Genomic DNA, 19,441 nt, shown 5'->3' on the forward strand with positions numbered 1-19,441 from the left:
ATTAAAAGGTAAAAAGAAGAAGAAGAAGAAGAAGTAGAAGAAGAAGAAGTAGTAGAAGAAGAAGACGAAGAAGAAGAAGAAAGAATTAGAAAGTTCTTCATTGGCAATGAATAACCTGCAGAATTCCTGTAATTTGATTTATTACCCTGATCTTTTTTAAGGCTTCTTTGAACATAATCATTATTTCATGCAATAAACAATACGTAATTTACAAAACGACCTTGCAGTGTTATATTCATATTATTATGGATGTAGGTATGCATCCATGGTATGTAACATCAACCAAATAAGAAATGTTCAATACATACACATTAGCAAAATAAGAATTTATACCCTAGCTATCCCTTATGGTAGTGCAAAATGTAAAGCATTAATCGTAATCATGAGAGGATTATTTTTTGAATGTGATTCATATACTCAGAATTTATAGAGTTAGTAATAGTTCCTCCGAGAAATCAAAAGTAACGGAAATGGGGATTATCCGATCTGTATATGTCCGATGAGAGACAGAAAAAAACAACAACAAACAAACAAACTTACAATCTGGGAGGTGAGCAGAGGTCCAGCTGCATCCTAGTTCAGGTTTTTATGACTTTTTCATGAAATTAATTCCAAAAAACACTTTTCTAATGTTTGTTTTAAAAAAAAGACTATAGGCCTCGCAGCCCTGCACTGCTGAGACAGATAAAGCCAATGTATCTCACAAACAACTCTCAAAACTCTCTCAAAAACTCTTTCAGATTCTTATTGGCCACGTCGCTCGGTAAGCCAAACACCCCAAGATATGAGGAAGGGAAAAACTTTCGATGGGTTTCCATGCCAACTAATACAGAGAAGAGTACAACCAAGTCATCTATATTCGCAGGATAACGACAAACGTGACCAGGACCCGTTGTTATAGAAACAGATTCTCCTGCGCGAGAACTGTCCAGAGTAACCGCCAACATGAGCACCTGAGTATTTCCTATCCATGTAACACGAATTGCATCTGCTGGATGCGAGCTTTCAGGTAGTAATGTTGCAGACACACTCGTCAAAGTTGATTTATCCTTTGAGTATAAGACAAAATCGCCTCGTCTGGAAAACATTGCTACACCCCTGGTAGCTTTGTTTTCTTTTTGAAACATCTTTAGGACAAGGATGTGGGCGCGAAGAACATCAAGCTTCAGGATTTTCACTTCATCCTCAAGCAGCGTCAAATCGAAACCACGTGGAAGAGCAAGAAATCCAAGCTGGAGATATTTCAGTATGTAGCGGAAGAGCTCCCCATCACCTGGTAAAAAATACCGGCCGTTTACAGGTGTGGCTTGATCCTTTAGAATCTGCTGAAAAACAGAGTCAGGCTCTTGCGATAGAACCTCTCTTTTTGCCGTATATTTCGTTGCACCAACATTTAGAGAAACGAAGCCACCGCGCATTGCCACTCTCAAGGCCTTGATGTCAGCTTTGAGAGATTCGAGTTGGTAGAAATCTGCTTCACGTTCGAGTAAGGTGAGTTCGTTGAAACCTTCTGGTAGAATGAGCTCGTTGTCCCGGAGGTAATTGAGAACGTATCTGAATATCTTGCCATCACGATCAATTCTGTAGTTCCCCTGATCATCCCTTGCACTGGGAACGGAACCACTCAGTAACGTGGTAAAGAAACTTTCAGGTTGACGGGTGAGAGTAGTTTCGGATGTCTCGTAGATTTTCCCACCAACATTCAAGCCTACGTAAGACGCCATATTTCGTGTCTTCTTACCTTAACACCCGACAAGCGTATCAAAATAGCGACTGGTTGATATGGGCGGAAGTGATTGGCTCTGTATTACGGGTAATGGGTAATATTGCAACGCTGACCTCACAGCGACCATACTCGGGATAAAATTGTGTTCCTCTTAAATCATATTCATATGGACTTTGCTCCTGTAAACACGAGCGTGTAGGCCGAAGAGAACTATGAAAAATAATAATTGCATACCATTATTTGAATAAGGACTGGAGACACACGCGCAAACAAGGAGAGCGAAGAGTAAATAAGAGAACTGCGATCTGGGGGTGCGGTATTTTTAGCCTTTTTCTGTTAGTTTCTTTTTAATAGCTTCTACAGGAATAGATAAGAAAAAATTACATTATGTATACAGGCATATAGGCCTGATTAGTACAATAGATGCATCGTATATGTATTTTTGTATTTTATATGTATTAGTATAATATATAATTATATATATATATATATGTGTGTGTGTATATATATATATATATATATATATATATATATATATGAAGAGTTTTATCTCAAAACGAGCTAACTCCATTCTTGTTAAGTTGAGACATTTTTGACTAAAGCTGCTAGAAACAAAGAAAAAATAAGAAAACACAGGATATTTTCAATCATAACTTTTAGAATATTCCTTGTTATGTCACAAGTGAGGTATTACTGGAAAGGGTTAATTTTGCTCTTTTCTGATGATGGACCTAATTCGAAAATATGTTGAAAAATGGAGCTTAGCTCATTTTGCAATAAAACTCTTCTATATAATTTTTGCATTACACCATGTCTGGTAGTCTTGTGGTGTTCGTTGCTGCCACACTAACCATGCCAACATCGCATCATTTTTTTTTACTACATTGTACTGGCGCTTGTTTCGTATGTAGCAGGAGGTATAGAGCTGGAAATAGAGACCTCAATGCTCGTCCACTTGAATAATATTAACCGTTTGAGAACGTGGGTGATGGTAGGGATCCCTGTCATCTTCCCAAAACGTGTTACGTGGGGTGGGAGGGGGGGGGGAGTGTTAACAGCCGTAAGATCTTCTTCTTGAATATCTTGGCCAGATATGGTAATGCACAGAAGACTGAATTATTGGGCCCCTTTACACCAAAATAATTATCAACAAATTACAAAGCTATGTCAGCTTCATCGATGGCTGTTTAGGGAAAGCCAACCTTTTTGTGCGATGTGTGCGCTTTCCTTCACTATTGTTACAAGTAGCAAAGCGCAGATACACTGGTATAGTGGTGGCACTAGGAAATCTATCTGGTATTGGTGAGAAGCTTAAGAGCTGCAGCTGAGTCGAACTCCATGATTATTGCAACTGTTTGATTTGATTTTATTTTTTTTGCTCTTACACATTCCTAGAAGCACTTCAATAGTCGTCGTCAAGCTGAATGTGGTGCGGTGCAATGTGTAAGTGAAAAAAAAAAATTAGTCATCAACATCATAGAAAATATCTTTGATGGCTACAACAACTTCACTGAATTCGCTTGGCGACTGATACCCTTCCTTGACGTGAAGTACGAATGATGATACGACCTATGGAGTCACTCCGGGTGAAAAACGAGCATAGTTAAATGCAAGGTGAGCTGCTGGGAGGGCCAGTATCATCATGAAAATGACAGTGTTATAAAACTCATGTAGAACCAGAGCAAGAATACTGTTTCCGCATCACGATTACTCCATGTCGCATGCGTGACGTTGAAACCTGTAATGCAGGATTGGGTAGACAATTTACATAGAAAAAGAGTACTGACAAACATTACCTGGCGTGCCAACTTCATCGAAGGAACCAAGAGAGTAAACCATTTGTTTCTCTCTTTGTTTCTTTGTTTGTTTTTGTTGTTGTTTTTTTTATTTAGTACTTCTTTCCATAATAGAGACTGAATTATAATGGGCGGTACCATAGGCCAAAGTAATCCCACACTAACGTAGAATATCTTCTTTACACATACTGCGATGAAACACACTGTAATCTCAATGTGAGATTCGCAGTTTATCGTTACAAACTAAAGGAAGAAGAAAATGAGACCATTGGGGGCAGAGGTTTACAATGCACAGGGGGAAACCCAAGCTTGTAAAAGATCATCCCGAGGTGAAGGGTCACGTATGAACCGCTTAGATTAGTATCACATGATGGTGTTATCTCGTCGGAGCGGAAGGGGGTATACGGATAGGGGTGTATGGAGCCGAGAAATGTGCAAGCCTCTTGTCATGAATGTGCAAACAACGTTAAATCGAGGAAGTGTTTCTAATTCATCCATAATAAGTTTCAATCAATGTCATCATCATTTCAATTTCAATTTCAATTTGTTCAATGTGTACCATGCCCACTGTTAGGGGAATGGGGATAGGGGGGAGGTGGACCCGCTACCCCCAATTAGTCAGTTTTACACACCTTGTGTGTGTGTGTGTGTGTGTGTGTGTGTGTGTGTGTGTGTGTGTAGAACCAGAAGTGAAAAACCTAGTGAAATTGGTATGTTTGTATTCATTAATGACCGCAAAGTTTGCATACTATGGCGGACCTGATTCACGGTGCCCGGGCAAGAGGCAGATAACATCATACCATTGCATACAGGGTATAGAATTTCACTTTATTCAAAATAGGTGCCAATCCCATTGAGGAGGGGGGAGGGGGGGGGGGGGAGAATGCTATTGATGCCTCAAAACTATGGGATTGCTAAACAAACATTTTCTATACAGAATCAGAAGTGATAGAAGAGTATACTGTTATTGTTATATTGTACATTGATGAATGTAGTAAAGTCCGCTCATAGGGGGACTGATGGGTGCACGTCACGAGACCGACACCCACGAGTCATACAGCCCACGAGTCATACGGGTGCTGTTCGTTATTCCGAAGGTTCGCTGTTCCGAAGGTTCGTTAATCCGAAACACGCAAACTCCCTATACCTAGAGGTTCGTTAATCCGAACTTCGATTTTGTGGCGTTATTCCTAAGATTTGTTAATCCGAAAATGAAATTCGGAATAACGAACCTTCGGAATAACGAATTTTTGGACTGAAGAGCTTTCGGAATAACGAACCTTCGGAATAATGAGCTATAACCGAGTCATACAGCTCACAAGTCATACAGCCCATTAGGTATACAGCTCACGAGTCATACAGCCCATTAGTTCGACAATTAGCTAACAAGGCCCACGAGACCGAAACATAAAACTACGTGTTGTATCTGTCGAACTCGTGAGCTGTTTTCACCTAGTGTCGAACTCATGGGCTGTATGACTCGTGGGTGTCGGTCTAGTGGGATAACCCCGGACTGATATCGGACACTGGATTGGGCGATTTCGTTTTGCCGAAGGTTCGTTAATGAAATAAGGTTCGTTTTCCCGAAACGCACAATGTCTCTATAATATTATACTATAGTTCGTTAATCCGAAAATAACGCTCGGCTCGTTACTCCGTAGGTTCGTTCATCCAAAAATGCTTAGTCAGTGGAGGGCTCTTAGTAAGAAGTTTAGGGCTCACATTAGATTGATGACTGTTGATTCAAGTTTGCTCAGAATGGGCGAGGTGGGGAAGCCGGAGAAACTTTCCCCTCAAATTAGTTATTTTCTTTCCCTTACGTCTTTACTGCAACCCCCCCCCCCCCGTATTTAAACAAAATACAAACTGCCTTTCACAGGTTTAAGGTGAGTATATCTAAATGGTGCGTGTGCGTGTATGTTTGGTATTATACATACAGACACACCCATATCTGTATGTGACCCTGCACCACAAAACAAACAAAAAGTCGCCAAACACGAATTCTTAGTTAAGACCATATTCTGAAAGAGCAGACTTTAAGCTTTAAAATGATGTATAACTCAAATCTAATGTACTCTCCTAACCTATCTAAATATTGGAAAGAAAGCACAAACTCAGGAAAAGTGTGAACTGAGAAAAGAGGCTCTGAAGTACAGTGTCTATTCAAGCGCTTAATCTTTACCAAACATTGCTGGCTGTGCTATGAATGGGACAGAAAATAGGAAGTAAACCACCCGAGTATCAACAATGAAGGAATTATCATATTAAACTGAAATTAAACATGCCTCATTAACACATTCTGTCAATAATTAATGCCAACTTTCAAATCAGTAGCACTATCCTTTATTAGAGGTGAAAGTGAAGAGTGTGTACAAGGTTTTTCAGAAATGAAAAAGGGACTCTAAAAACACCTAATCACACTATTCTATCAAAAATGTTCGAGATAAACTGCTACAAAACACACTTTCCCACCCGTTTTATGACCCTAAATTTTAGCATAATGTAAAAAAAAACTTGCTCTTTCAGAAAATATGAAAAAGTCAAAATCGGCTAGGTTGACCCATTTCACTTATTTTCAGTCCTCACGCAAAATCAGTGTGTGCGACTTTTTGTTCGTTTTGTGATGCACGGTCACATATATTATATATATATATATATATATATATATATATATATATATATATGTATATATATACATATATATACATGTATATATATATATGTGTGTGTGTGTGTGTGTGTGTGTGTGCGTAAGAGAGAAATCAAAAGTGAATAAAATTCTGAGTAAGTAACAAAAAAACAAGAATTTGGTGGTCTAAATTATCATTCAAGTTCAACTTGTCTTTAAACTTTCCAGCAAGCATCCAATACAGCTTTCTTCTCATAGATTATAGTGTACAGAAATACTGCTCCCAACCTCCAGTTTCGATTTTCGCTTGTTTATTTTCATACTTCTAAAAATAGAGAATATGTTTGTGTGGTAATGCAAAATACATAGCAGACAGAAAGGACTTTTGTTTGACTCTCATAAGAACATACAGGGAAAAAAAGTACATTAAATTATAAACAGTCATTATGCTGGTATTGTTAATATAAAGGAGCAGAGAGACATAAAATATGGCTGAAACAGAGGAAATCTACCGTAACTTTGTAGGAATTGCAAGTCTCAAAGGAAGTATGAGTTCTTAGAATAAGTAGAATAAGTATTCAAAGTATAGTATATTTAGTGTAGAGAGTTACATTCGATCTACTGTATACACAATAATAATTGCATAGACTACAAACGATATACACAATAAATGGCACCATGCAACCTCATCGATTATTATATGCATCCTCATTGACTGCTATCATTTTGAGAGCTTTAATAATACAGCAGAGTAATCAATCAATAGAAATGATCTTAAAATACGTTTGATAACATAGAGAGGTAAACCAAGCTCGTTACTTCAAATGGTAAATCATTCCACGGTTTGTGTCCTGGACAAGCTGGAGGCGTAACTGTTTCTCTACTTGACTAAGCGAAAACAGCTCGAGTACTCTGACGTGGAAGGTGATTTAATCTTTACTCTATCGAGTTCGTTATAGGTATGCTAAGTATGCTTCCTGTAAAATAGATTAATCGTAAGTGAGAGATAACCAGCGCGATTGATATTTCGAATAGCATGTTTTTGAATAATGAGGAGTTTTTCTGAAATGACTGTTGTACAATTTCTATATTTTCTATAATCTATAAATTTCTAATTTCTTTTCCCTATAACCAAGAGGGAGCTCCGCGTGCACTCCACAAGAAATCGACTTCATTTTTCACTCATATAGCCATGAATAAATGGGCATACACGAACTGCTTCCTATATTGTACAATAAAGCCTTACCCCATATTCCATAATGCCTTGGCTTACCTTTAGAAAAGTCCAGGAGTATTCAAATAGTATGGGGCATATATGCAAATGCATCATGAGTATACCCTATCAATAAATCATATATAAAAGTAGAATATGTAGTACAGACTGTCGTATTTCTCCTATAAGCCAAGCTGAAAGTGGGATAAATACATATATTTAAAAGATCAAGTACACGTGTGTAAACTAACCTTTCAAGAATTCTTGACCGAGATCATTTTCTCTTGTATATATACTCTCTATGGGGAGAAACGCATACTATAAACAGGGCCGGCGCAGCATTACAAAAGTGTGGGGGCCCACTTCCGGGTTTCATGAGCTAACAAGCAAAAAACAAAAAACAAAAAACAAAACAAAAAAAAAACACGTCGGCTCATCTCTTCTCCCCGTCCACTTCCGGGTTTCTTCAGCTTTTCATAATTCAAACGGGAATGGATAGGGAACTTTATTACTCATAATGAGTGTCATATCATTGCCACCAAATATCATTATTGGTGTGAATATGCACTTTGTGTCAAAATGCATGAAAAAAAGTTGCACTTAATAGTGATTTGCATTGATTTTTACACAAAAATCAAACAATCACTCATGATTGTGAACTTTTAACCATGGTTTATTGCATATTTCTCTATCTCTTTCTTTTCATGAGCATACAGTGAAGTATTGAATAATTGATATGTCTACCATCCGCTTCAATGACCACCCGGCGTCTCTTCCTCATACTGTTAACTAAAGTGTATCTTGCCTGACAGAGGGATGTCAACCTTGGTCGGCTACTTCTTGGCAGATCTACGACCTCTCCAGTTTCCAGAAACTTTGCTCTAAGTTTCCTTATGGCATTAGGCGAAACCCCTAGTCTCCTGGCTACCTCCGTAACCGGAACCCCAGCTTCAAGGAAAGCTATACGCGTAGCTCTCCCTCTTTCAAAAATTTGCAGACGTGGTATGATGCAAAATGGCCATAAGCACACTAGTGTGATCAACCCACATTGGAATTGGACATGGCTTCGACCAACATTTTCATCTCGAAAAGGCCTATTGTTCAAAAAGTATACATTGTACCTGAAAAATTCCTGAGAATTACATAACAATTTAAAAAGGTCATTTAGTAACTTGCATAGGAAATGTACACAATATGATTCATATGACCTGAAGTGCAACTTTTTCCCATGCATCAATTGACATAAAATTCATTTTTCACACCAATAATGATATCTGGTAGCAATGATATGCCGTTCATGTTATAGGTAATAAAATTCCCTATCCATTTCCGTTTGAATTATGAAAATCGGTAAAGTACTTTTTGAGATATATCAAAAAATGCTAGGGGAACTTATCTTTTTGTTGACTGTATATAAACATGTATATATATATATATATATATATATATATATTATGTATATACTTCCAGTGAACAATTGGTTATGGTCTGGTCATTTTTCCATCTTAAACGATATTACATTATCATTTTTAACATTTTGAAATAAATGCAACTAAGTATCTGCTAACAAGTAAAAAACAAAAATACATATACAAAAAAAAGAGGTCTGGAATCAATGGAACGGATGTGTTATGTGTTTGTGTGTGTGTGTGTGTGTGTGTATGTGTGTGTGTGCGTGCTTTCGTATGTCAAAGGAATCTATATTGTAAGCCCCTAAACATCCTTACGAAGTTAGTTCATGGGCACATTGGTACGAATGATCTTTCTTCTTTCTCAGTCTCTCAGTTCGCTTATAATGTATCCCCCCCCCTTTCCGATCGACACCCCTGACAACCGTGATAGGTTAGCAATCCCTTGCAAAATTTACATTTTATCCCCACAGTGACGTGTACGTGTACATAAGGTTAAAAATGCAGGGTCTTCCCAAACTTGAATTGCCTTGTAATTTGAGCACACCTCACTTAGATTTTTTTTTTTTAATCCTAAAGAGAAAATGGGGGAAAAGAAAAAACAGGGAAAGGATGACAAGCACTTATCCACTGTCGGGGTAATTTCCTCTTGTATCTGACATTTATATAATCTTACATTGAAAAAAAAAAGTTTAAAGGCGGCGACTTTACGTACATACACACGCAACTTTAATTTCTCTTTTTCTTCGCATTATAAATCGGGGGGGGGGAGACAGTTCCAATCCCCCCCCCCTCCCCGACTACGCCATTGGTTTATGATGACCTACAATGAAATTGTGCATCAGGGAACACGGGCCTATAATGTTTGCATTGATACTGTAAATTTACATTGCTATGTACGTTTTGTGACAGTTGTAAGCAGGGAGGCGTAGATGGTACCCAAGTGCTTTGACAAAAGAGAGCATCAGTGTTCAGGGCTATAGAGCTCTCACAGAAGAAAAGGTTCCCCCTGCTACAGTTAACCCTCTCTGTCAATGTGCAGGTAACAGTAGATATTTATGTGTGCTTTGAATTGGAGCACTGAATTAAATGTACCTGTGTACATTTTAATAGCATTAAGTAGAAAATCACGCTGGAGTACGCTTTGGTGGAGTTCGTCTCATTTCAAAGATCTATATGCCAGATTCAAAAGATAAAAAACTACATGTGATATGCGCAAATGTGCACATCATAGAAAGAAACATTAGGGAGCTTTAGATTTTCGCGACGCGGACATTCTGAGGAAAAAAAAAAAGTTCTTTGCGTGCGCAACATCGCTTATCAAAATTAAAGAGCTTATGAGTAGCTCCCTGTTCGGTTTTAATTTTCATTTCGATTTGCACATTACGAGAACAAAATTACGTGTTTATAACTTTGAACTATTTCCCAAACTGCTTCTAACAAATGTTAGTATTTCCTGCGAAATTTGTGTTGAAATACGGCTTGTAATTCAATGAAACATGATTCATTTTTCTTAGCCTCTAAATATCGTCTTGGAGATATAGGACGCCGAGAATGACTTCACAGCGTCATGCTGCAGAACCCAAGCTGTTTACATGAATTGCGAAGCGTTGTCACTCAAACCCTATTCATGAAGACCTCGATGGTTGAAGGTTAAGTATCATTTGCTACCACAAGTCTGCACCTCCTTTCACAAAATTCTAATGAATGTCTTCTTGTCTGTAAAGGTCTAGTGAATGCCATGGTACACAAGGCGACAATAGATTATCTAAATTTTTACAGTGAGGTACACACATCGAAACACACCGTAACACACGTATACTCACACAGAGACATAGGACAGTCGAGCTAAAGTAATTCCCATTCAAAATGGCACTGTAGCATCCACAAGACGTTAGTACATGTAACTTCAGTTGGGGCAAATAATACCATGTTTTCTACATTATCAATTGTTCACTTATTTATCGAATTGATGTTGTATTTTGCTCAAGATCAACAAGTCAGGCCGAAGAAAATGTGTGCAACACACTGTCCGGCCAGCCACACTCAAACCCAAGTTAATGAGTTAGGTGAAAAAAAAAGGGGGGGGGGGGGGGGGAATTGGTTGAGACTCTTTGAAAGTCCTCTTGCCAGCTCCCCACTCCCCCACAAACACACACACTAAGGCTGTCAATCATATTACGTACTGTACATGTACACATATACATAATATGCTTGTTCCAGATTCTTAGAGAATAATGACCCCCTATCACGGGCTCTTGAAAGGGATGCCATCAAAATTACTCCATAATCACCGACTTTCTGAAGGGAAGCCAGTACAATTACCCCCACATCACACGTTGTTGGAAGGGGGAAAAAAACAGCATTACGTAAATGTTGTGCATTTGGCAAAATGTCCTGCGAAAAAAAAAGGCCACATCGGCATGCTTTGCAGGAAAACATGCAGCGAGTACAATGTTCACTGAAGAGAATCAGGGAAAAAACACAAAGAAGTGGCACTATCCCCATTCCGGAATATTTCGAGCGTTTGAAACTAACCCTATTTGGGAACCTATTTCACACCTGATATGTGCATCCTAACAAGTACATTAAGATGTTCGGACAATAACGTTAGTGTAATCATGCATCGTCACTGACAAAAGAACCGTTTCTCTCATTTCGGTCATATGAAGTTGAGGTGCCTTTTCAGATTCAAGTGCATTTGAATAAACACCGATAATAGGGAGCCGCAAACCTGAAAACGTGACAATTTTCCCGTCACAAAATATAAATTGGCGATTACTGAAGTGGACACTTCTGCACACGCATGTAATATTGTTTAATGACAAGACATTCATGTCATCTACGGCGTACTGTCCATGTTTACTCTGAACAATGTGCAAAAGAAAGATGTGAAAAATTATGGGATTACACATCGCAATCAGCCTTCCACAATACAATTGTATTTGCTTTCTCTTGTAAAGTATGTGCATTTCGCAAATGCACATGCACTTTTTTTTTATTTAACAGAATTACCATCTTCTGCGCATCAAAGATTTCTCAAAGCGCCGTCTTGTTTTCATCCAGGCTGGCTGTCGGCGGTGATAATGAGATCAAAGCAGGAAAGCACGTTTAAAATGTTTTTGTGACACTTTTGACAGAAAGGGTGCATGAAATTAACGAATGATGAACGTCCATGTGTAGTAGGTCCATGGAATGACAAGCCATATTTCATTTGCTGATAAACAACGAATATCACCTGAAAGTCTAATGTGTAGCTACACTTCACAACTAAACAGTTCCCTAATAATCCTTTGTTCAACATTTCTGCATGTTTTACATGTGCACTTATTGTACTCATGTATTGAATGTTTTACATGACTAGGAGAATGAAAGCAATACTTTGCTCAAGAGGCAGTATTCATGGTACGTGTACATGTAGTTCCTATAAAAACCACTGGATGTAATTAAAGGGGCATTCCAGACGATTTTCAAAATTTCACATCATGTACTGTAGTACACAAATCGACAGCTCCATGTATATATTATATAATTTCTGGGATTTATTGTGGTCCTTGAGCAGAGAAACTTATACTCTGAAAAATCTTGTACATGTAACAAATTATACTGAACAGTGTTGATGATGACAGAATCTATACAGATGTGTAGAATCTATGCATGCCTTCTTCTTTTGTTCTGCTTCCTTGAGCCCATTCTTATGGTGAGGCTGCCATGTCAACATCCTTGTTCATTGCAATTTGTTGTAAATTTTGAAAACATTCTTATTCCTCATCCCAACACTATGAATTCTAGATTTTTGTACTCAGTATAACTAATTTATAGTTGTTCAAATGTAAAAGTCTGAAAATCATCCGGAGGTCTGCATTTGGATGTCCACACAACCACCATTCACATGCTTTAACAGATTCATAGCTCTGGCCATCACTCAGCATTCGATCACATTCACAAAGAACACCTTGCACTCGTGTATTCATTGGTTCTCTCTCGTTTTAATGCTTCACCTCTGAAGAATGGATGGAGAGACATGTGAATCGAGGGGGCTTCTGTTAACATAGTATGATATTCACAAGATGTAAATTAAACACATTTCTATACAGCTTTGACTCTTGGCAACACAAGATGTGTTTGTGGGAAGAACTATGCTCCATTTCCATGAGTTTGCCACATCCTGTGAACTCATTTCAGCAATGAACACCCCACCACATCTTTTATGAACTAGTGATGTATGGTAACAAAAACTTACGGTGGTTTTCTGAATGACACATCTTTTTGAGTATCAATTATGACTACACAGGACACTCCAGCATAACTTGTAGTCATATGATATTGTCTTGGCAATAGTTCCCATTTTTTTTTTTTTTTTTTGGGGGGGGGGGGGGGGAGGGTGGACATTGGTGAAATGAACAACCGAATGTTTGGCTGACATCTCCTGGAGCATGCTTTGCAGGTAAAAGAGCTGGACAATCATTGCCTACATCTTCTACATGCCATCCAGAACAGGAAATGAAAAATATCTTGGACAGAGCTCTGATAACTTACACAACAGAAATGCGATGCAAAGTACAAAGGTTGTTTTTTTTTTTGACAAAATTTACAGCTTTTTTTTTTTGAGAAAAACAAGGGAGACATTTTATTAAACTCAAAAAGATGCAGGACTATCCTGCAATCAGCATTGAAAGAATGCTGTAACAAGATTGCAACAATAAAAAAACCAACTCAAATACTCATACAGCTTGGCTATGATGATGATGATGATGATGATGAAAAATGGAGGATTAGACTTCATGGAATAACACAAAGGAGTTTCACACAAACATATCTGTATAAAGATCTAGCAGTAAGATCAGATGCTGGAAATTGATACACTGGCAAAATGCATGGGATAAAACCAAAGTGAAAAAGAAGACACACCTAAACATGTGAGAATATCTTATATTGTATGCCATTCCTCGTAAATTATGGAGGGAAAGGAATAACATCTGTACATGTCATATCTGGCCCTTCCACAAAAAATAAAAACATTAAAACAAATGTAAGAAAAACTAAAACTCTCAGATGCACTGTCATTAAATTCAAGGCCTCTGTCAACCCCCTCCCCCCAGCAGCAAATTCATGCACTGAAAATTTTCCAGAATCTTCTCCTCCCAAGCAGAGTTTTGTCTACTCTACAACAGATTCCACAAGGCATTCTCCACATGAGTGCACTTGTTGAAGAGATTTCACCCCGATGTTAATACAGGTATGTACATGTATTGTGTTATACTACATGGACCAGGAATGAGCTTGCTCTTTTAAACGGTCATTATGCTGGTATTGTTAATAGACTACAAACGATATACACAATAAATGGCACCATGCAACCTCATCGATTATTATATGCATCCTCATTGACTGCTATCATTTTGAGAGCTTTAATAATACAGCAGAGTAATCAATCAATAGAAATGATCTTAAAATACATTTGAAAGCATTAATAGAGAGGTAAACCAAGCTCGTTACTTCAAATGGTAAATCATTCGACGGTTTGTGTCCTGGACATGCTGGAGGCGTAACTGTTTCTCTACTTGACTAAGCGAAAACAGCTCGAGTACTCTGACGTGGAAGGTGATTTAATCTTTACTCTATCGAGTTCGTTATAGGTATGCTAAGTATGCTTCCTGTAAAATAGATTAATCGTAAGTGAGAGATAACCAGCGCGATTGATATTTCGAATAGCATGTTTTTGAATAATGAGGAGTTTTTCTGAAATGACTATTGTACAATTTCTATATTTTCTATAATCTATAAATTTCTATTTTCTTTTCCCTATAACCAAGAGGGAGCTCCGCGTGCACTCCACAAGAAATCAACTTCATTTTCACTCATATAGCCATGAATAAATGGGCATACACGAACTGCTTCCTATATTGTACAATAAAGCCTTACCCCATATTCCATAATGCCTTGGCTTACCTTTAGAAAAGTCCAGGAGTATTCAAATAGTATGGGGCATATATGCAAATGCATCATGAGTATACCCTATCAATAAATCATATATAAAAGTAGAATATGTAGTACAGACTGTCGTATTTCTCCTATAAGCCAAGCTGAAAGTGGGATAAATACATATATTTAAAAGATCAAGTACACGTGTGTAAACTATCCTTTCAAGAATTCTTGACCGAGATCTTTTTCTCTTGTATATACTCTCTATGGGGAGAAACGCATACTATAAACAGGGCCGGCGCAGCATTACAAAAGTGTGGGGGCCCACTTCCGGGTTTCATGAGCTAACAAGCAAAAAAACAAAAAACAAAACAAAACAAAACAAACACGTCGGCTCATCTCTTCTCCCCGTCCACTTCCGGGTTTCTTCAGCTGGCAAGCAAAAAAAAAAAAAAAAAAAAAAAAAAGTCCTCAGCTCATTCTCTCCCCTCCCATTTCCGGGTGTTATAAAAAAAAAAGGTCTTCAGAGAAAAAACATAACCTTACCGCCGCCATACTTCAAGATCTCTATCTATTTCTATTTTAGTGCCACTTACGTACTTCCGGGTTGAAAAAAGAGTGGGGGCCCAAAGTAATGACACCTTATGTATTCCTTTGTGTGGTGCACAAAGTGTGGGGGCCCGGGCCCCCACGGCCCCACGGCTGTGCCGGCCATGATAAAGATGAAAAAAAAAGTGTGATAGGGAAGATACGAATTAGGTGATCACCTTTTTCAAGACGAGTCTTATAACACCATCGTAGCCACATCTTTCTTAATTTTAATTGAAAATTTAGAATAACATCCTTCACTTCTTCTTCTGTTACCGGAGTAAAAAAGCAAAAACAAAAACCAAAACCAAAACCAAAACCAAAACCAAAACCAAAACCCCAAAACAAGACAATGATTGAGAATTTGAATTTAATAGCCGAGAGTGTGAACGCGTCTTTTCGCAACCACTAACAGCGTTTGTGTCCGTTTCTTACTTGGTTATTAAAGGTGTATTTGTTCGGTCACACTTCTCAATTTTTCCGATACCTGCAGTTTGTGCTGGTCCCGTGGCCTCTTTCCCCTCCCTCATATTGCAATCATAACCAAAGTAATATTGGCAGTTTAATACGCCGAAAAAAAAATCAAATTTACATAGATTGCTGATATATTGACTACTGTAGGTCTTTGGGTATAGGCCTATATTACACCGTATTAAGCAGAATGCAACCAGTGCATTTAATTTCAGTTTTGTTTTTGTTATTTTGGGTTTTTTCGCTTCCCGGCCATTACCATTCATGTCAAAGTATAGGTGTGTCCTCAACTGCCTGTCGAGATACATTATCTGAATTTATTACCCATGAATCAAGTTGAGAAACTTGGGGAGACAGGTTTAGTATTGTACAATTAATGCCGATCCGATCACCAAAGTACACATACCTGTCAATAAAATCAAAATTCGAAAGGTAATTTCCTTGTTTTTTTGTTTATTCTTTTGATATATAAAATGGTGAGGAGGCCGTGCGAGAAAGTCCTTAAGTTTTGAATGACATTTTTCGGTCTTTTTTAATCTTTCTTTGGATGACAGATTGTACCCACGCACTAGATAACCACACCAACTTGTAATATGTTTTATGATTTGGGGGTTGTTGTTGTTGTTTTTTTTTTCTCGAGAAACACAAGCTAACAAAACTTAGCCCAGGCTATGAAGAATATACGGGGTTATGGACCAATCGACATTTTTACCTATCTGGGCCTACTGAAATAAAATGACTGTTTTTAACTGTAACAGGACTATTTTTCTTACTTTGTATGAAATACAGGTGTACATGTCTCAGCATGTCCTCAAGGCTCAAAATTCAGAGTGAGACAGCAGCTAAAATATTTCTGCTAAGCTCTTACCGATGGCACCACTGAGGAAGCTATCACTTCGTAAACCAAACACTCCAAGATACGAGGAAGTGAAAACCTTTCGATTGGTTTCCATGCCAACTACCTTAGACAGGAGTGCCACCAACTCGTCTCTATTCGCAGGGTATACACAGCTGTGATAGGGTATTCGGTCCATATTAAAGAGACACTGAAATTTATCAATTGAAGATACCTGTATTGGTTCCCCTGCCCGTGACCTGTTTAGAGCAATTGGTAGCACGACCACCTGAATAACTGTTTCTCTCAACGTAAATTGGATTTCACTGCATGAATATTGATACGAGCTTTTTGTTAGAAACGCTGCAGATAAATTCTTCAAAATTAGTTCATTTTGTGAGTACAACACAAAATCGTCCCGTCTGGCAAACATTGCCAAACCGATCTCGCCGGGATCGCACCCATGTCTGACTGGAAACATTAACCTACAGATCATGATGTGCGCGAGGAGGACCTCAAGTTTTAGGAATCTTGCTTCATCCTTGAGGGACGTCACATCGAAGTCGTGTGGAAGTGCAAGAAATCCGAACCGCAGATATTTCAATATGTAGCGGAAGAGTTCCCCATCACCTGCTATGAAGTACCGGCCGTTTGAGTCAGGTGTGGCTTGGTCCTTGAGGATCTGCTGAAAAACTGAGTCAGGCTCATGAGAAAGAACTTCCCTTGTTGTCGTGTAGTTTGTTCCACCAACGTCTAAAGAAATGGTTTCACCTGGCATTGCCACTCTCAAGGCCTGAATATCAGCTTTGTCGAGCGATTCGAGTTGGTAGAAATCTGCTTCACGTTCGAGTAAGGTGAGTTCGTTGAAACCTTCTGGTAGAATGAGCTCGTTGTCCCGGAGGTAATTCAGAACGTGTCTGAATATCTTGCCATCACGATCAATTGTGTAGTTCCCCTGATCATCTCTCGCACTGGGAATGCTACCACTCGGCATAGAGGTAAAAAAACTTTCAGGTTGACTAGTGAGAGTCGTTTCCGATGTCTTGTAGATTTTGCCACCAACGTTTAAACCTATGTAAGACGCCATCGTTCGCGTTTTCTCACCTCAATAACTACACGAGATAGAAGCATATGTAATCAATGGCGACCGGTTGCGCGGAAGAGATTGACTCTGTATTAAGCGGGGTTCCCACTATCGTGCGATCCATTACGAACGCCACGATTAGACATTCGTAAGTGATCGTGGAAAATTTGTTGAACTCGTCTGAAATTTCACGTTTGGATACGACGTTATGCAAGTCAATACGTGTTGGTACGCTTGGATGCGATATGGTCACGATTGGTCTATTTCAAGCGATACGATCTGTCACGATCTGGTCTGCCGTTCAAATACGATCTGACAGGCCTGTCCTTAATGAGTTCACGATTGGTACCGATCTAACATGACCATTACGATCAGGATCCCCAATCTGGTACGTGCAGCAACGTACTGATACGTTCGAATACGAATATCGCGAACCAATACGGGCTGCTGAGATAAGATACGATATCTTTTACGATCGGGATCAGAAGCGACCCCCATTTAAGGCGCGATTGGACCCGAATGGGAATATATAGTCTGGCTGACGATGGATTTCATTGTTTCCCTTAAATTATGCACAGAGTGATTAGGCCTATTAATTTTATCCACAACCATTGATGATGGCAAGGCTTGACAGGTTGACGATGATGACAACGTAACCTTTGCAGTATTGCTAATGATGATTATGTTATCAGAGAGAAAGCAGCACCTAGGCCAGCCATAACCTCAGTTATTCCCTCGTCTGATATTAAACGTAAAGAAATTAATAGATTATTAAATCGACATGCTCACCCTCCCCCTAACAAAAAAGAATGAAACAACGAACCCAAATACATAAGATCAGATGATTGCCCCTCTTCCCCAGAAAAAAAAAAAACAGCAAGACAAAATGACCTTTCTCTCCAATACATGAAGAAAATAATTATATAATGAAATGAGCGCTAAGAAAGAGGATGGGATCGTTTTGAATGTTATGTAACATAGTATTATGTGATAAATACGCTCGATATAAGAAAGTTTTCCGAATGGATAGTGTTGCTTATGTGTTCGATTTCATATTCGCAAAGTGTATGTATCATATGCCTTTTTATTTCAAAATGTAGTTATCTCATGGGTTATTCAAAGTTTGGTTTATTCGGCTTGATTTAGTGTTTTACTTAACAATGTTTAACATAACTGATACACACACATAACAGAAAAGTGACTCCCTAATCAAAATGATGTCACTTTTTAACAAAAAAGGAGGTTTTACGCAAAATTATTTCGCAGGGGTATATTGCTACACTTATTGAATAACTAACTGTGAAAAATAATAAGAGTGATCTTCATTGTCATAATCATACGAGTGATCTCACATCCACGACAATGGTCACTTTTACATCTGCAGTAATAATGAGAGTTGAAAATAACCATTTTCCTCTAAAATTATGCTCTACCAAACGTACAAAAAAAGACATTGAAAAGTGTCAAAATAGATGTAATGGGGTCAAACGACGGCTGATGAAACAACTCTTAATTACTATGCACAATACACAAACAGCAGGATACTCACCCCCCCCCCCCAAAAAAAAACACTCTGTAATATACTTTTAAAAAATAACCATTTGCCTTTGATATGTACCCATTCAAGCACAATTCATTAAATTATTCTCATCTTTGTACTGACGTTAGTCAATACGTGCAGACATACAATTGCCAGTTTATTTTTGCTCATTTTTTGTTTTCGTAACAAAAGTTATCCCATATTCTGTTATCCTGTGTCTGCATA

General features: G+C 38.4%; 1 protein-coding gene across 1 annotated transcript; it reads right to left on the reverse strand.

Moving 5' to 3' along the window:
- Window positions 1–713: 713 nt before the first annotated feature.
- On the reverse strand, window positions 714–17,679 carry LOC139716256 (uncharacterized). The gene is made up of 2 exons (XM_071627823.1): window positions 17,082–17,679; window positions 714–1,741 (listed from the first exon to the last, which is right to left on the reverse strand). The coding sequence occupies exons 1-2, from the start codon at window positions 17,677–17,679 to the stop codon at window positions 714–716; spliced, it is 1,626 nt and encodes a 541-aa protein (XP_071483924.1).
- Window positions 17,680–19,441: the final 1,762 nt, after the last annotated feature.

This window comes from Diadema antillarum, unplaced genomic scaffold, assembly GCF_040938485.1.
Source record: "Diadema antillarum isolate AM-2024a unplaced genomic scaffold, OU_Dant_1.0 scf00000063, whole genome shotgun sequence".
NCBI lineage: Eukaryota > Metazoa > Echinodermata > Echinoidea > Diadematoida > Diadematidae > Diadema > Diadema antillarum.

What these genes read in the sequence shown, in the direction of transcription:
- LOC139716256 (XM_071627823.1), bottom strand. Translation starts at nt 17,679, where the DNA reads ATGGCGTCTTACATAGGTTTAAACGTTGGTGGCAAAATCTACAAGACA. An exon ending in CCTCGCGCACATCATGATCT is followed by an intron (nt 1,742 to 17,081) that starts GTAGGTTAATGT and finishes TCGGGTGTTAAG; the next exon opens with GTAAGAAGACACGAAATATG.